We start from the raw sequence: 18290 nt of genomic DNA on the forward strand, positions 1-18290 counted from the left end.
TACACAGAAGTACAGATGACGTCTCAAGAAGCCTTTTCCTCGATTTTTGTTTTTGCTCACATTTTTGCTTTTGTTCACATTTTTCATGAGCTGAACTCAAAGATGTACACAAAAGGCCTACGGTATCTCCAAATATTGTTCACAACTTTGTGTTAGCATTGATAATTCCAGCCACCTCACAGGTGTGGCATATCAAGACAGCATGATTATTTCTTGTGTTCCTTAGGTTGACCATAATAAAAGGCCCCTCCAAAATGTGCAGTTTAACAGTATTGGGACAGCTCCAAAAAGCCAGTCAGTATCTGGTGTGACCACCATTTGTCTTAAATACCATATACACTGTTAAAATATTTATCTGGGTTGTACCTTCGCTAACAAATGTTTGCCCATTGAAATTAGAGAATTGTTATATTTTGCATAATTAGTAGAAATGTAATCATAATACCCAAACATTAATAACGAATACTTCTATAGTTAATTCAAACACTGTGTAAGTAACCTTTAGGCTTGAAATGGGTGTTCCATTTAGTCAAAAACAAACTGGTCATTCAGAGTGTTATTTGCTGGGGTGCTGGCCAGGTGTTTACCTTTGGGGAACCCTGTAGGGAAGGAAGGCATGTAAATGGATGATGTGACTGGGGGCTCAGTTGAGACAGGGTAAGTTGGACAGAGGATTCGCCAACAGGAACTTGTATGGCCATATAGACTGACCATCATAAAACTTTGAATGGCAGGAAGACGTTGCAAGATCATGTGACAGGATCCAAGAAGAAGGTCGAACGGGATAAAAGCAAAGTTCTGGGCCTTCTTGCTGGAGGACTCGAGGTGGACAGGAGAGTTGGAGCTGAAAGTAGACATAAAATATACTTTTTTTTTTTTTTTTTTACTGTTATGCTTATCGAACTGTATACATCACCATATTTTTACTAATTGAATACATCAGCACTGAACAAGAAGTTTTGTTGTTTGAATGATGTCAAAAGATACCTACAGACAATTTTTAATTCGCAACAATGCCGGTCCATAGCATCCCAAACATGCTCAATGGGTGGCGTGTCTGGTGAGTTTGTTAGCGATGCAAGAACTAGGATGTTTCCAGCTTCCAGGAATTGTGTACAGATTCTTGTAACATGGGGCCATGCATTATCATGCTGCAACATGAAGTAATGGCCGTGGACAACAACAGGCCTCAGGATCTCGTCATCGTATCTCTATGCATTACAAATTCCATCAATAAAATGCATCTGTGTTTGTTAAAATTGTGTTATTTTTAACTAAAAAATATATTATTGAACAATTTATTTCCCATGTATTTGTATTACTTTAAAAAAAGGCATCAAATTAAATTTAGGTTTGTGTCAAATAATACAAAATGTACTTTTGTACCAACAGTCACATAGTACTCTTTGACTAAATAGGACAGGTAACAAAAGGAGGCTCAACATTTTAGACTCACTTTAAGTGCTCTCAGCAACTTAAAGTTCATGTTCTGCTGGTTTTTGAAAAAAGTTAATAAGTCATACATTTTTTTTTATCATAATTTGTTTTTAAATGCAGACGCAGCGGTGACACAACACAGCGACAGCACTCCGTCCTCCCATGCAACCCACCACCAGAGCTTCAAAAATCTGAGGGGAAACCCTGTGCTACTAAATGAAGATAATAGACTGTTGGGAATAAATTAATACAATGTCATGGAACAAATCCTACAATTTCAGTTGTATATGTAGGTGAATGCTTCTGATAGTGGCTCGGCCAGCAGAGAGGCTTTGCTGGCCCTGACTGCACACCACTGGTGTGATACATGTACCGGTTTACCTTTTGCATGTGTATGTAAACTCCCATCTGATACTGACAAACAGCTGAACTCAAACCCAAAATTTACTTGACACCAGGTATAATGTGATATCCTATCCCATATATAAAGTTTTTTATTTGCTGACTTTGTGTCAGTCAGTATAGTGTCTGCAAGACAAGACTGTTTGGTATTCAAATACTGTATGCAAACATCATTAGAGCTCACCGACTTTTTTGTTTATTCTAAGATCCTCTCTCTTGTACAACATTTGAAATGCATAGAAATTACCTATCAGAATACCTCTATGACTAATTGTAATATAGTAGGCCTACCGTACAAATGGTTGTTTACCTTACTCAGTTAAAACCTGACTTTAGTGTACACTTTATTTTACACTAAAGTTTAAATTTTACACTTTAAAGATATTCCAAACTTGAGAAAAAAACATGTTGAAGCTATTCCAAATGAAAGGAAAAAACATGTTGAGTCAGTCTGGTGACAAACATTGTACAGTGTCTTTCTGTAGGCTTTCAAGTTTTAGCTGTAGTGCAGCAGCAGTAGTAACATTCCAGTTTTTATTGTTTGCCCCTCATTGGGCAACAGAACATAACATACTATCACTTGTTCTTTATATGCCTCGTAGACCAGCACCAGTGTCACATGCTCACTTCAGTTCAAACCAGCAGCACACGGTGTTGTTGTGCTTTACTGCTTCAGTCAAGAGGAACATTCTGTTGTTCCTGGCATAGTATGTCCTGTTATTTCCATTTCTTATCATAACTGGAGTAATTGCAGGTAGATAAATACAGCAATTGACTGAAAAATACAGAAAGGAGTTTAGCACTGTATTATATAACTGAAAAGTCATGATCATATGTGGGCTTTGTGGATTTTCACTCTACTCAAACATTATTTAGGCAGTCTCCCCTATTCTGACTAACTTTAAATACTTTTATATGCAGTACTTATAAAATGTCTTGTTCTGTGTCAGTTAAGTGTAAAATGTTTTAACAGACAGCATTGACATATCCAAGTCAAGATACTAAATGTGCAGCTTTGGGTGAGTAAGATAATCATTGTTCTCAACAGTTCAGTTCAAAATATTACTTTTTGCAAAACAAACATTTCCTTTAAAAAAAAATAATGTATTTGCATTATTGTTATAAATAGATGTATTATGTCATTGTTTTTAGTTGTTTTACTATAGACCGCGTGTTAATAAAGTTTGGATTGAAATAACAAATCATGTGTGGTAAGCATTCAATCAGATTGCTCTGCTGCATACAGACCCTAGGGGGCGCATGTGCATGGTATCTGGGGGTTGCTATGAAATGTAGTGATGGGTCTGTCACCAACAAAACTGATTCTTTGAAGTGAACAATTTGAGCTGGAGCTGCTTTGTATTTTTTCAATTCTAACCACACGTGTTTGGTCAGCTACATGATGTGGCGTCTGAGTGAGCCAGACTGAACAAGACCGGGAAAGTTTGCAGACACTCATATGCCAATTGACTGGTGACCGGTCCAGAGTGTACACCACCTCTCGCCCGAGATTAGCTCGGAATGTCTCCAGCTCACCCGTATTTCCCATCACCACTAATGATATGGAGGGTTATTAAGTGACTTATGGATTGATAAGGGGCCACACGGTGGACTCACAGTCTGGAGATTGGGGTTCTAATATCCATGAGGAAATTTGTGTGCTGTTTGCATTTTCTCCTCGTGCTTGCATGGGTTTTCTATGGGTTACACCAGCTTCCTCCCACATCCCGAAAACATGCAAGGTAGGTTAATTGGAGGCTGAGAATAGTCCAGAGTGTACCTCGTCTATAGCACAAAATTAGCTGGGGTAGGCTCCAGCTTTCCGCAATCATGAGGCCACGCAGTATAGAAAATTGGATGGATCAATATAATAAACATTCAAGATGACTCCAACCTATGTGTAGTTTTGTTTCTTACACCCCGCTTCTCTTGCCAATTTCACAACACTTGATTGACTTCGTGCTGTTTTTTCACATTTGTTTGCATCAACAACAAAGCAAAAACTTCAACAGGTCAAGACACAGAGCGCCGAGCACGTGGACGTAAGTGTACGTCATAGACAACACCCTCGTCCGGCCCACTGACGTCATCGAGGGTTACGCCTCCTCAGCAGTCACCAGTTCAGCCTCAACCTTGGTGACAGCTCCGCCCTGCTGGCTCAAAGGCAGTCAAGAGACATTGAAATGCTGAACATTGTGGAACGCGATATCGGTCTAGATCTATTAGTTTAATTACATATATCAGTTTAATATGGTCACTGTTTGAAAAAACAAAAACGAGAAAAGGAAGATGGCACAGAAAGACACGCTGCTGCATCTCTTTGCTGGGGGGTAAGTCATCGTAGCATCGCTGCCTTCTATTGGAAAATGTCCAACTTTTGTTAAATGATGGCTTTACAGTCTTCTTTAATACCAAAAACTAACCGTTTAACATCACATTTTCATAACAGTTAACTAAAATTACTGCAGCGTAATTCAATCGGTTCCGGGACGTCAGTCTGCATTCGAACCGCGCCGACCCTCACATCGTACAAAAGAGGCAAGCTAGCCTAGCTAGCTGGCGTTAGCATTTCAACACTAACGTTCTGACTAGTCCTTTCATACTCTACCGGTGTATTTTACCTCATAAATATTGTCACCGGGTTTTATTACTCCTTAGACTAATTATGAAAGTGATATTGTCACGTACCGTTGATTCACCCGGCCGGCAACATATCATATTAGAATGATAAGGAACCACGTTACATCCTCGCGGATGTTTGCGTGTTAGCTTGCTAATGTTAGCATTATGCTTGATCGATCAGTATACCAGTGTAATTAAGTTAATGTCATATTGCTTTAACGAACAATTAAATATAAACCAACATGAAATACCACGTTAAATGAACATTGTAATTTTTATTTTATTCAAGCTAGCGGTTTGCTAGTCGCTCCTTGTCACCGTGGTAGTTCTGTCTTGCAGTGTTACGTAATCCGTACGGCAGTTTGCCATCACCTTTACTGATGCTAGTGATGTCAAGCGCCTTAACGTCATTAATGAAAGCTCACTTGCAGATCCTAAAAAGGCATTTTCGGTGTCACGGCGAGGTGACACACCATGCGTTAACAGATGCCTAGTTAAAATGACGCCATTTTCCCCTTGAAAAAACATCAGGACCCCTTTGGTAGTGCCTGTAATGCAGGATCCGACACATCAGTCAACTATATTTACAATATATTGATATACATATTGCTACCCCCCCCCCCCCCCCCCCCCCAAAAAAAAAAAAAATAACATGGAAATGACATGCGTTGATATATATTAGGCCATAATTAAATATTGTCTTTCATGATCGTACAGTGAACAAACTTTCTTCGTGCTCACAATAGTTGCTGCGCTACATGATATTTACTGTAAACATATGTAAGACTAGTTGACGCATGGGTCAAGTGCATGAAATTATGTTGTCAACCAATTAATAGCAAATGTTGACAATGCATGAGTGGTGTGTAAAATTGTTTAACTTATAACTTATTTAAATAAAGCATTAAACCACTAATGATGAATGATGTGCAGAAATGGTCGCATACATCTCATGTTTAGCATTATTGTATAAGTGTATAACGAAGTAAACCACTATAATACATAAAAAAAAATTCTGAAGTGTAAAACCACCATAAGGTGTAATGCAATAAAGGGTATACGCATCCCACTTTTTAGCATTCTTGTCACACAAGTGTAAAAAGAATGAACCGCTATAAATAATAATCAATACTCAAAATAAAACATTCTTAACTTTAATAACAAGTGACACGACAGCGCGGATGTTGGACTAGGGTTGGGCGATCATTTTTATATACCTGTACAAATTCCTCCAATGATAAGAAAATGACTTATACCGGTACAAATGATAATTTGAAATGAAAAAAAGCAGAGTTAATGATGTGTTTTTCTTAAGTCTGCGTGCCGCGGCGCACTGTATTGACGCATTGGCGCTTTTCGTGTATCACAGCATGGTTCAGCAGTGGCGGAGAAAAACAGAGCAGAGAAAACAAAAGACAGAAAATGAGCATGGCTGCAAGCGGAGGAGAAGCGGAGGCAATAGACAAAGAAATTGTTGCTAAACGGGGAGGTACCTCTGTAATATGGGAGTGGTTTGGTTTTGAGAGAGCAGAAGTGGAGCAAGAGACCATAATATGCAAAGTTTGCAAAGCAATGGTGATAGTAGAATATAGAAACACAACAAATTTGTTCTACCATCTCAAGCGCAAACAGAGTTGAGTACGAAAAGTTTGTCATGAAGCGTGAGAGAGTCAGCGAGCACGTCTACACTTACCCAGTCAAAAATACAAAACGCTTTTGCTCATGGCCTTCCTTATGACAAAAAAAGCAAACGATGGCATGAACTGACTGTCGTATATTTAGGCAAAGACATGATGCCTTTATACGTTATACTTATACTATAGTTGAAAAGGACAATATTTAGCTGTATTACTGCATTACTGTTTTGCAATTTGCAGTTACTACTAAACTGTATACTTGAATTCTGCTCCCTGCTCCCTTTTTAGTAGTAAGTGCAAAAAAGCCCAGGAAAAAGTGAGTTAATTTTTGATGCTCACTGAACTGAGGTCTCATCTCACCAAGTATGCTGATGTCTTGCTTGAAGGCAGTTGAAACTCCAAACTTCGGTGGGATTAGCTGCATATTTCTCCATCCAATTTTTGTCGAATTTGGAATTGTACAGGTGCATCTCAATAAATAAGAGTATTGTGCAAATCTTATGCCATTTCAGGAGTTCAGTTCTGACTAAGGCTACATTCAGTTCTGATTTCCTTTGCTCATATGTGACCTCTATCTGATTTTATCATGTCAGTATGAACAGTACAATTCTGATTTTTTTCAAATGCGGCCCAGGCCTCTTTTGTATGTGGATAGAAATCCTATATGTATCCGCTGCTACTGCAGTCTGAACATCCGGGTCGCAAATATGCGACCTATACCTCATCGAAAGGAGTGTTTGCTGTCCAGGATTTGGGGAACCTGCCATAGCCAAAAGTCCTGCCCTCTTCCTTATTTTCCTATGCAAAATAATTTGGTTAAGAAAATGTTGAGTCTGTTATTACAAAATCCTTGAAATTGACACAAATGCACGAGGACTGAAACCACGAATTGGGGCCATTTTTACTTCCGAAAACACACAGCACCGCGTGTGTTTGCGTTGACATTTACAAGTCGCATTTTTTTGGTATGTACTATTGGATTTTAACTAAAATACTCTGCAGTGTGTATTAAAGGCTCAGGAAGTTTAAGCAGTTGCTCATAGCATTTACAATATTCAACTATTTGACCATATTTATGATATATTGAATTTGGGATTTTTATTACAGTAGCTGTATGCTATAATCATCAAAATGAGAACGAAATGGAATATATTCTGGAAATATTTCGCTGTATGTGGTTAATTTAAAAGTAATTTCAGTTATTGAATTGAACTACTTAAATACCTTATCTTTACGATATAAAGAATTTCAGTTTTCGAATCGAACTACATACATATATTAACTTTTCCAAGATAATCTAATTTATTGAGATGCACCTCAAGGGAGTTTGATATAGGGTTCCACAGTATATCAAATTGTGATTGAACATGCTGACTAAATAGTCTTAATTTATTGTGTGATCATTTTGCAGATGTAGTGGTACAGTGGGCGCCATTGTGACCTGCCCTCTAGAGGTGTTAAAGACACGTCTGCAGTCGTCTGGTCTTACCCTGCGGCCCGTTTTCCAGGTCCAGCTCGGCACCCTCAGTGGAACCGGTGTTATCCGACCAGGGACTGTTACGCCTGGGCTGGTGCAAGTCTTACGGTACGTATTTGTCAGGCAAACTCGTATCACCTCGTGCTTCATTTTTCGTGGAGGCATGTGCAGTTGTCAAAGTGGGAACATGATATTATCACAGTTGGTGTGACTGACTGCCTCGCTTGGATAGCTCTAATTGTTAGCCGCAGACTTTTGGAATTATATGGTGGATGCTGCAAGAATATAATTTGTGTTTAGGCATGGCTCATGGTATTAAAATGCATATATATTCAGAATAACTAATTAGCATAGTTGTGTAATGACTTCGATGCCGTTTTTTTCATGTTTGTCCACGATACATATGTAAAGTAATCTCATAATCCTGTCCCACATAAAGCAGGATTAAATACACTGTACTGGTCTTGCTTAGCGTTCCTAAACAGCTGCAAGGCATGACACAGACCCAGATTTTCCACCAGACGCCATTTTCAGCGCCAAAGAGTCGTTCTTAAGTGGTGTTCATGGACACAGGCCTTTTTATGAGGCTGTTTAGACTGGGAAGACTAGAAACAGCTCTGGAGGTTTCAAGGGAAATGTTTGAGCTTGCTGCTGCAGCAGTTTTGAATTACACCCAGATGATTAGGGTTGCAAAGTTAACCAGTCTGCAATGCTCTTAGCTATGGCTGCAAATGCTAGACACCTAAAGAGATGATAAAGTATTCTCAATAGAACACATTGATTAAGCATTTTAGGTGTTGCCATAGTTTTTGTTGACTTGTGTTTTTATAGTACAGTAATCCCACGTTTATCGCAGTTAATTGTTTCCAGACCCGACCGCTGTAAGTGAATTTCCGCGAAGTAGGATTTCTTCTTTATAAATCAAATTTTTTTTTTTGTTACAGCATAGAAAAACCCATATACGACCTTCTACATAGGCTTTTTTTATTAGAGCCCTCTAGACATAAAATAACACCCCTATAGTCACCTTTACACTCAGATTATCCAGTATAGTACAAGTATATATAAGCGCATGAAATAAGCCATTTAAAGGAAAACTGCACTTGGAAGTGAGTGTGTGGTGTAGCTAGCTGGTGTGGTGTGGCAAAGTGTCAATGCGCCAGTAAGGTAGTTCAACCGGCGTAACAATGTTAACTCATTCACTCAAAAGACAACCTCTTTAGTACTGGCCATTGTAGACAATTTTGACTGATCTTTCAAAACACACAGAATATTGTGTTCTATGGCTATGGAACATGGAACCTACCAAAGGAAAGATTAGGCTTTCATCTTTCATCAGAAAAAAAAACTTTGTTTCTACCTTTTCCGTTCTTTAGTAATCAGCAGTAGAACATAGGTATTTATAAAATTTTTATGCTTGAAAATGCTAAATTTAGGCCAAGAATATTTACTTAAATATGCATTTTAGAGACTAATAATAGGCTGTGGCCAATCACAAAACAGTCGTCATTTATTAACTTTTGAAAAACCGCAATAGCGAAGGAGCGACGTTCGGACCATGATGTAGCGAGGGACGACTGTACTCCAAATAAAACATACAGTAGTATCACTTGTCAGCCATAAACAACAAGCCAGTGACCCCCATTTATTATTGGCGTCTTTTTCATCTAGCTGTTAAAAAAAATAGTTGTAACGGTGGGACATTTGATGGGTTAACTTACATGGGCTGCTGGAGGCACACAGTACACTTACTATGTGCGCGTTACAGAAACCAAAACAGACTGCTTCTGACTACCCTAAACTCCCAGTCATCTGAGTAATGAAGGTCACATGCTCACAGACTGATAGTGAGGGGTTGGTGCCTGACGAGCCAATTGCTTGCACGGGGCGGAGGGTCTGTCTCAAGTGAACGCGTCTTATGTAACACTGGGAATCTTTTCAGCTGTGTGCTTTAATATCCATTCCATAAATAGATCAGGATTCCATTCCATAAATGTGTGTATATGTATTTTAACATGTACTGTACACTCATCAGTAAGAACACTCACACTAGACTGTGTGTGCATGTGTTTGTAGATGTGTCATATAATTAATGAGAGTGCTACTCCCGTTATTAATCCTAAAAGCCACCTTGCACAATAGAAATACAGTGGAACTGGTGTTAGTAGGCGTGACACCCAACTCACAAGATGAGACGATACATGAGATTGGGCCCATGAGGATGAGACGAGATTTTAACATTTTTAAGTAGAATGAAAAAAATATATAACTGGACAAACAGACTTAATTTAACAGAGTCACAAAAATGCAGGTGCCTTTTGAAATGTTTAGTGGCACCCATTTACACACTTTATACACACTTTAAGTGCACTTTGACTGTCCGTACGAAGGCTCTGCATCTACATGTGTAGTTCTTCCCCTTGGAAAAAATGAGTCTGTGGTTATGTTTGCTGTGGGGAAGTTCGTTGGGTTTCCTTTTTGTTGCCACCACTTTTGGACAAAGTCGAATTACTGGCTCGTCCGTGTCGATGGGCTCGCCTCACTCTTGTCTGCTCAGATAGTGACCCCGCCTCCTCTTACAGAGGTCAAAGAGACTGTATGACTGACAAGAGGGCTCACTTCGTTCAAGCCTTTGCTTCATGGAGCAAGCGCACCCAGGGGCTGAAAACAAGCACAAAGTGAATCTCTTTCCTACCTGTTTGGAGACGAGAAGAGGAAAACAGACATGCATGCACCTGGCAATACTGTATATGGAGGCCAGCAAAATAATCAAGTTCATTTTCATTTATCGTATGATAAATTAATGAAGTTATCGCAAGACTGTTTTTGTTTTTTTCTGAACGAGAAATCTCGTCACGTTTTAATCTTGCAACACCCCCAACAGTTAGCATCATTAATTTGTTGCCCAACCAAATTCAATAGTATTTCTCACCTTTTTTATCACTGTTATTTTTCCGCCATGATCAATAAGAAAAGCAAAGACTTGTGGTGTAACTGTTAGCAAAGAACCACAGAGTAAACCGCTGATGACGTCATAGATGGCCAACAAAGCTGGGGAATAATGACTTCCGGTTCTGGTTTTTATGGTAAAATGTTGCTAACAGGGATGTTTTGTTATAAAAATACGTTACAAATAGGGATGTCCTGAGCTGATATTGATATTGGAAAAAAAATTAAAAAAAAATAAGCAAAAAAAAACCAAATTTGAATTATATCGGGCTGCGTCTCAAATCTCTGATATGGCCACTCCGATACAAGCAGTCGATTCCAGACTCCTCCCCAGCACGTCTATCCAGCAGCGACCGGATAGAGCCCATGTGATCATAACAGTATTTGCTAGCGTGATAACAAATTAGCAAGAAGCAGGAGTGATGTTAGCCGTGTTGCAGTAAAAAGACGTTGCAGTTCAGTGCACAACTTGTCATGCACAAGTTTCCCATGGTGGCACAGAACTGGGGAAATTTTAATACGACAAGCCTCACATGTCACATGAAGCGGCATCACATGGGAAACTCCCACGGGATGTCAAAAAGTCATTAGCAATAACAGAAAAGAGCGAGCCCTGTCGGTGGTGAGTAATGTTGGGTTTAAGCTCTCCATTGAGAACCTTGAACCTTGCTATCTTATGCCGAGCCGCCACTACATTGTGGATAAAACTATACCCCGCATGCATAAAGTAAAAGGGTGAGTTTTCATACCTACTGTTGTAGACTATTGTTCTGTTTGTTTTGAGTAATGCCACTTGATCAAACCTTTTTTAACGTTCCACACTACAAAATAAGTAATAAAAGTAAAGATGATTTGTTTTGATATCAGTTGAATATAGGTATCGGCCGATATTCAAGGCTGCAATATCGGTATCGTATCGGAAGTGAACAAGTTGTGTCGGGACACCCCAAGTTACAAACACCATGTAGACTCAGGCAGTCTATTAACCTGACATGAAAGAGGCACGCTATATTGTACGCCAGGGGTAGGGAACCACAGAGGGAGCCAGATGTGACTCTTTTGATGACTGCATCCAGACCTCAGACATTTCTTAACACAATAAAATTGATTTGAACATTTTCTTAGCTGACATTTTAAAGGAAAACATTACAGGAATCACAGTGTTAAAAATAACGTTCAAAATATCAAATTATTTTATGCATTTAAATCCATCCATCCATTTTCTACTGCAGTGCGGGTGGCCAGTGCCACTGCCAACTGTCCTTCCTATATTTTCAGACGCCAAAACTTGATTATTGGATAATGTGCTAGACTACCCGGGTGATTGAGAGGTCAAGAAGTAAACTTCCCCCCTTTAATCAAACAGTCAGCTAGCTAATTCTGCAGAGCAAACCCTTGGGAGGAAAAAGATGCCAAAAAGAAAGAATGATATGGAGTCCCATTAATGGGAAGAAGTATGTCATTTATTATTGGATAGCTTCGGTATAACAATGTTAATAAAAATAATAAATTTGGAGTCTTAGTATATTCTAAAATTGTTGGTCTTGCTTAAAAATACAGGCATTTAGTTGTATTCAGTGTTAAAAAATATTATCTCATGGCTCTCATGGAAATACATGGCTCTCTGAGCCAAAAAGGTTCCCGACCCCTGTTGTACGCTAACCGGGGCAACATTTTTGCATATTTTTTTTTTACACAAACCCAAAAATATGGTAACTGGGGTATACGCTAACCAAGGTTCCACTGTAAATAGGAAAACAAGACGCGATGCATAAAATCAAAGCTGCTTGCTCATGCGTGAGCACATAGTATGGCTGAAACAGCCCAATGTGAGTACACTTTTTAAGTGTTAATGACGGCTACAGGATAGAAAATGAAGGAATGAATGGTTGTTTTGTATTTCTTTCAGATCAATCCTAGAGAAAGAGGGACCGAGATCCCTTTTCCGGGGTCTGGGGCCAAATCTTGTTGGCGTGGCTCCCTCAAGGTAAAGAAAAAAGTTGACACTACACATTTGAGTTTATTGTTTCTTTCTGCAATGTTTACATATTGTACAACCCCTGGCAAAAATTATGGAATCACCACTCTCGGAGGATGTTCATTCAGTTGTTTAAATTTGTAGAAAAAAAGCAGATCACAGACATGACACAAAACTAAAGTCATTTCAAATGGCAACTTTCTGGCTTTAAGAAACACTAAAAGAAATCAAGAAAAAAAGGTGTGGTAGTCAGTAACAGTTACTTTTTTAGACCAATCAGAGGGAAAAAATTACGGAATCACTCAATTCTGAGGAAAAAATTACGGAATCACCCTGTAAATTTACATTCCCAAAACTAATATCTGCATCAGATTAGATCTGCTCGTTAGTCTGCAGTTAAACAGGAGTGATCACACCTTGGAGAGCTGTTGCACCAAGTAGACTGACATGAATCATGGCTCCAACACAAGAGATGTCAATTGAAACAAAGGAGAGGATTATCAAACTTCTTAAAGAAGGTAAATCATCACGCAATGTTGCAAAAGATGTTGGTTGTTCACAGTCAGCTGTGTCTAAAATCTGGACCAAGTACAAACAACATGGGAAGGTTGTTAAAGGCAAGCATACTGGTAGATCAAGGAAGACATCAAAGCGTCAAGACAGAAAACTTAAAGCAATATGTCTTGAAAACAGAAAATGCACAGCAAAACGAATAAGGAACAAATGGGAGGAAACTGGAGTCAACGTCTGTGACCGAACTGTAAGAAACCGCCTAAAGGAAATGGGATTTACATCCAGGAAAGCTAAACGAAAGCCATCATTAACACCTAAACAGAAAAAAACAAGGTTACAATGGGCTAAGGAAAAGCAGTCGTGGACTGTGGATGACTGGATGAAAGTCATATTCAGTGATGAATCGCGAATCTGCATTGGGCAAGGTGATGATGCTGGAACTTTTGTTTGGTGCCGTTCCAATGAGATTTATGAAGACGACTGCCTGAAGAAAACATGCACATTTCCACAGTCATTGATGATATGGGGCTGCATGTCAGGTAAAGGCACTGGGGAGATGGCTGTCATTACATCTTCAATAAATGCACAAGTTTACGTTGACATTTTGGACACTTTTCTTATCCCATCAATTGAAAGGGCGTTTGGGGATGATGAAATCATTTTTCAGGATGATAATGCATCTTGCCATAGAGCAAAAACTGTGAAAACATTCCTTGAAGAAAGACACATAAGGTCAATGTCTTGGCCTGCAAATAGTCCGGATCTCAATCCAATTGAAAATCTGTGGTGGAAGTTGAAGAAAATGGTCCAACCTGCAAAGCTGATCTGGCAAAAGCAATCAGAGAAAGTTGGAGCCAGATTGATGAAGAGTACTGTTTGTCACTCATTAAGTCCATGCCTCTGAGACTGCGAGCTGTTATAAAAGCCAGAGGTGGTGCAACAAAGTACTAGTGGTGTGTTGAAGTATTCTTTGGTTGTTGTTTTTTTCATGATTCCATAATTTTTTCCTCAGAATTGAGTGATTCCATAATTTTTTCCCTCTGATTGGTCTAAAAAAGTAACTGTTACTGACCACCACATCTTTTTTTCTTGATTTCTTTTAGTGTTTCTTAAAGCCAGAAAGTTGCCATTTGAAATGACTTTAGTTTTGTGTCATGTCTGTGATCTGCTTTTTTTCTACAAATTTAAACAACTGAATGAACATCCTCCGAGACTGGTGATTCCATAATTTTTGCCAGGGGTTGTATTTTTTGTTGCACAAAGTTGATCTATGTGGCAATGTCACCAGCCAGTCGGTGCATAAATCAGTGATTACGCACAAGGAGATGTTGTTGTACTGAAAAGCAGAAGTTCTTTGTTTTCCCCAATTGTGCAAAGACTCGACACTAACCAACTAAAATATACATTCCACACTTGAAGGGTTGTATTTTCTCAGAAGAGCTGTTTTAATTTACGAATATATAAAGTCCCAGATGCAGCGTAGAAACTTAAATGATCATTTGCTAATCTTGTCAAAACACAAAATGTGATTTTAAGCCCAAGCTAGTTGATTTTTTTTTATTCCATTTGTCTGATACTGATAGTCTTTATTTAGGTTTTGCTATAGTTTAAGTGAAACAATCTACCACAGTAGTATAACCATAAATGCCTTAATACGCTCACAACAAAACATTGATTGGACTTTGACACTGTTAGCTGAAAACACTCATGGGGTTACTTTCCCCTTCCTTGGTTAATGAATAGCTGCATCGTGATCCTTTGCCCAGTCAGTCATGCTATCACCTCCCTGATCCACTAGCCAACTTGGAAATGCTCCCATTCAGACCAGCTCTTTTGGCCACAGTGGTTCCCAGTGCTTATTCAGCCCATTCTGGTGTGGTGACTGTGTGTTCCAGAAGCAAAGCAAGGTGCAGGCAAACCCACTCCGGATACACGCTGTGGACAATCACTAACCTAATGAATGACACAGCAACTATGAACAACATTCACAGATTCCCGGATTGAAAATGTGCTCGTGCTAATCTTTCCAGCAACTTCTGTGTGGTGTTCTAACCAGTTTGTTCTCTTGTGTTTCAGAGCTATTTACTTTGCTGCGTATTCCAAATCCAAAGAGCTCTTCAATGGGCTGTTGGTTCCCAATAGTGGCTCTGTGCACATGTCCTCTGCAGGGGTTGCAGGTGAGCACAAAGCATATATTAACACACACAGCACAACAGACATGTAATGTAATCCAACAGCCTGCCGATGAGATGTTATTTATGCATCATATATCATGTTGTGGTGGAAATGATACATTTTCCATCCTTTCCTATCTGCAAACATTCATGTGCATTGTAGAATAAACTTTTCTTTGTGCTTCAGCTTTTGTGACAAACTCTCTGATGAACCCTATCTGGATGGTGAAGACCAGGATGCAGCTGGAGAGAAAGTGAGTATGCCCTGAAGTTCACCTGCTCTGTTCGTGCGCTTGTGTTCTACAATCATTTCAGAGTTTTTATGAGCAGGAAGTCAGTGGCGTATACAACAGAACTTAATCACAGCCACCTCACTGTCCTTGGGCCAGTCACTGCGTGACACTGAGCTTGTGATCCCTGTCCATAAATACACAACAGTGACGCAGACACTGTGCAGAAGAAGAGTCTATATTTACATATGTACACCGGGGGGAGGGATGAAAAGTCTCAAAGAACTTCTAGCAAACCACTGTGACTGTTATTCTTGTTACTCATTCATCTCCAAAAAAACACCCTGTCTTTGTGGGCCACAGCATTACCACTGTTAATATCATTTCAAGATTACAGATTGACAGCTCCTTTTAATTATAAATAAAAGATAACAATTGTGTCCCTTACACCTTACTTGAATTACTTATTGTGAAATCAAGGCTTACTGTTTTAACTTTTATACTTTAAATCATTCACTTGCTGTTTTTAATATTTTAAAACTACAGTATTTTGTAGTCCAATAACAAAAATGTTTCATTTCATGCCTCACTTAAACAATGTGATGAAAGTATCCACAAATGTTGCGTACGAAAAAATCTGATTACAAATAAATGTACCAGTGCACCCCCGCTAGTGATATTGTCAGTGACTAAAACACACTTGTCTTTTCAGAGCCAGAGGAGAAAAGAAGATGAATGCCTTGCAGTGCGCCCGCCATGTTTACAAAACAGAGGGTGTCCGGGGCTTCTACCGTGGCCTCACTGCATCTTATGCTGGCATCTCTGAGACAATGATCTGCTTTCTCATCTATGAGTCGCTCAAGAAACGCCTGGCTGAATACCAACTGGCTTCCCCAAACAGTGAAAAGGAGAAAGGAGCGTCTGACTTTCTAAGCTTGATGATGGCTGCTGCCTTCTCAAAGGGCTGTGCATCCTGTATAGCGTACCCACATGGTAAACATTTGTACCACTCAAATCTCCTGCCATGTTTATTTAGTAATAGACTAATAAAAACATATGTTTTGTCTCCACAGAGGTCATTCGGACAAGACTGCGTGAGGAAGGCAGCAAGTACAAGCGTTTCTTCCAGACTGGGAGGTTAATAGCTTTGGAGGAGGGCTATGCAGCTTTTTATAGAGGACTCATTCCACAGCTAATTAAACAAATCCCCAACACAGCCATCGTCCTTTCCACATATGAACTCATTGTGCATCTACTGGGAGACTCCAAGTAAAAGGGCTGGTAGTTAATTTGGGGCTTTTCCCGGCGAGCGCCACAACGTCACTGGACATAAAAAAAAGAAACCATTTGAAAATGCATCACAATTATTTTGTTTAGCGTGGTGCCAGAGAGAGACTTCTATATTGGAACTGAAGCCACTTATCCAAAGAGCTACAAAGATCTTATTTTACAGAATGCTTGTTAAGACTTTATCGAAATAGAACAAGAAACTTTGCTAACCTGTGAAAAAAATGGTCATCTTCTCAGAGGACTTGTGTTAAGTTAACTCAATTGTTTTATGTTTAATTTAGTGTCATTTTCATTTTATTATCAGTGCTAACCGTACCATCTTACATGAGAAAGGGGATGTTGACTCGTGTAGTTATCCTTATGAAGGGAAAGGATTGAGTTCAAGTGCTAGTCATAGCGCTGTTTCTGACTTTTTAATGACGACACTGCCCTTTTTGGGGAACTTGTGTTTAATTTTCACATATCCATTATGCTTGTTTTGAAGTTAGAATAACTGAGAACTGTATAATATTTTTCTTTAATATATAAGCATACATGCTTACCTCTAAGGTTTTTTGTGAAAAAGAATGATGTCATATTTTATTTTATAATATGAGAAGTTTGATGCTTATTTGACCAGTGGATCAATAAAATGCGTCAAGACATTCGGTGAGTAAATGACAGTGTTTCGTCTTCTAACACAAATCTGCCTGTTCTAAAGTAGATAGTAGTAGAAGATAATGCTCTGTAGGAAATGTCTAAACTGTGGATCGGAACAGTGAATGTTTGTGATGACTGGGCATATGTCCAGTGTTATACAGGTTTGTGTTTGTTGTGTTTATTGCTATAAACATCACAGCATGTTTGGAAATTGGATCCCTGTCAGCAGTTGTGTGGGGAATGATAATACAGAATTTGCTATGCTCACGATGATTCAGAAATGAAGGTATGATGAGTTAGGTCATGGAAAAATGAAAGGAAGAATTTACTGGAAAGCCTTGTTGCAAATGAGAAGAGTAAACACTGGAATAAAAAGGAAACTCATAGGTGCACTATGAGATGAACTGACAACTCATTAACCTGACAAATGTATGTTTTGCGTGAGTCATTAAATGGGAAGACTTTGACTTCGCTTGGATTTCCTGGTTTGGTTAAAAAAAAAAGTTGATTTCACAAAAGTAATTGGGTACAAATGTAAATGTAAAAAAAAACCAAAAACTAAAGTACTAAAATGTCCCAACTATCTTTATAACTAGAAATGCGTGGTCGTAGATGCTCACAATGTACCCTACGGGACATGTTTGGCTTTTTGGATTTCTGTACACAAGCATAACAATGTGCAATAATAGTAGTGCTCATAAGGAAAGGCCCAAATACAGTATGAAAGTTGACTTTCTTCTGAATCCAGTGCAATGACATACCGTATAAGATCCTCAGTACATTCTCACAGAATTTTAAACATCTTTAGAAGAATCCCTGCCCACCATTAAAGAGTAGCAGCTAGTAGTCTACTCTGAGCCCCTCCCAGATGACCGAGCTCCTCACTCTATCTCTTAGGGTGAGTCCAGTCACCCTACGGGTGAAACTCATTTCAGCCGCTTG

The 18290-nt window shown here is 39.1% G+C and overlaps 1 protein-coding gene across 1 annotated transcript; it reads left to right on the plus strand.

Annotated features, from left to right (window-relative positions):
• The first annotated feature begins 3945 nt into the window (after positions 1 to 3945).
• On the plus strand, positions 3946 to 17815 carry slc25a33 (solute carrier family 25 member 33). The gene is made up of 7 exons (XM_054791646.1): positions 3946 to 4169; positions 7510 to 7683; positions 12434 to 12511; positions 15092 to 15192; positions 15377 to 15443; positions 16132 to 16412; positions 16493 to 17815. The coding sequence occupies exons 1-7, from the start codon at positions 4129 to 4131 to the stop codon at positions 16690 to 16692; spliced, it is 942 nt and encodes a 313-aa protein (XP_054647621.1). The 5' UTR covers positions 3946 to 4128; the 3' UTR covers positions 16693 to 17815.
• The last annotated feature ends 475 nt before the right edge of the window (positions 17816 to 18290 follow it).

This window comes from Dunckerocampus dactyliophorus, chromosome 1 (genome assembly GCF_027744805.1).
Source record: "Dunckerocampus dactyliophorus isolate RoL2022-P2 chromosome 1, RoL_Ddac_1.1, whole genome shotgun sequence".
NCBI classification, from domain to species: Eukaryota; Metazoa; Chordata; class Actinopteri; order Syngnathiformes; family Syngnathidae; genus Dunckerocampus; species Dunckerocampus dactyliophorus.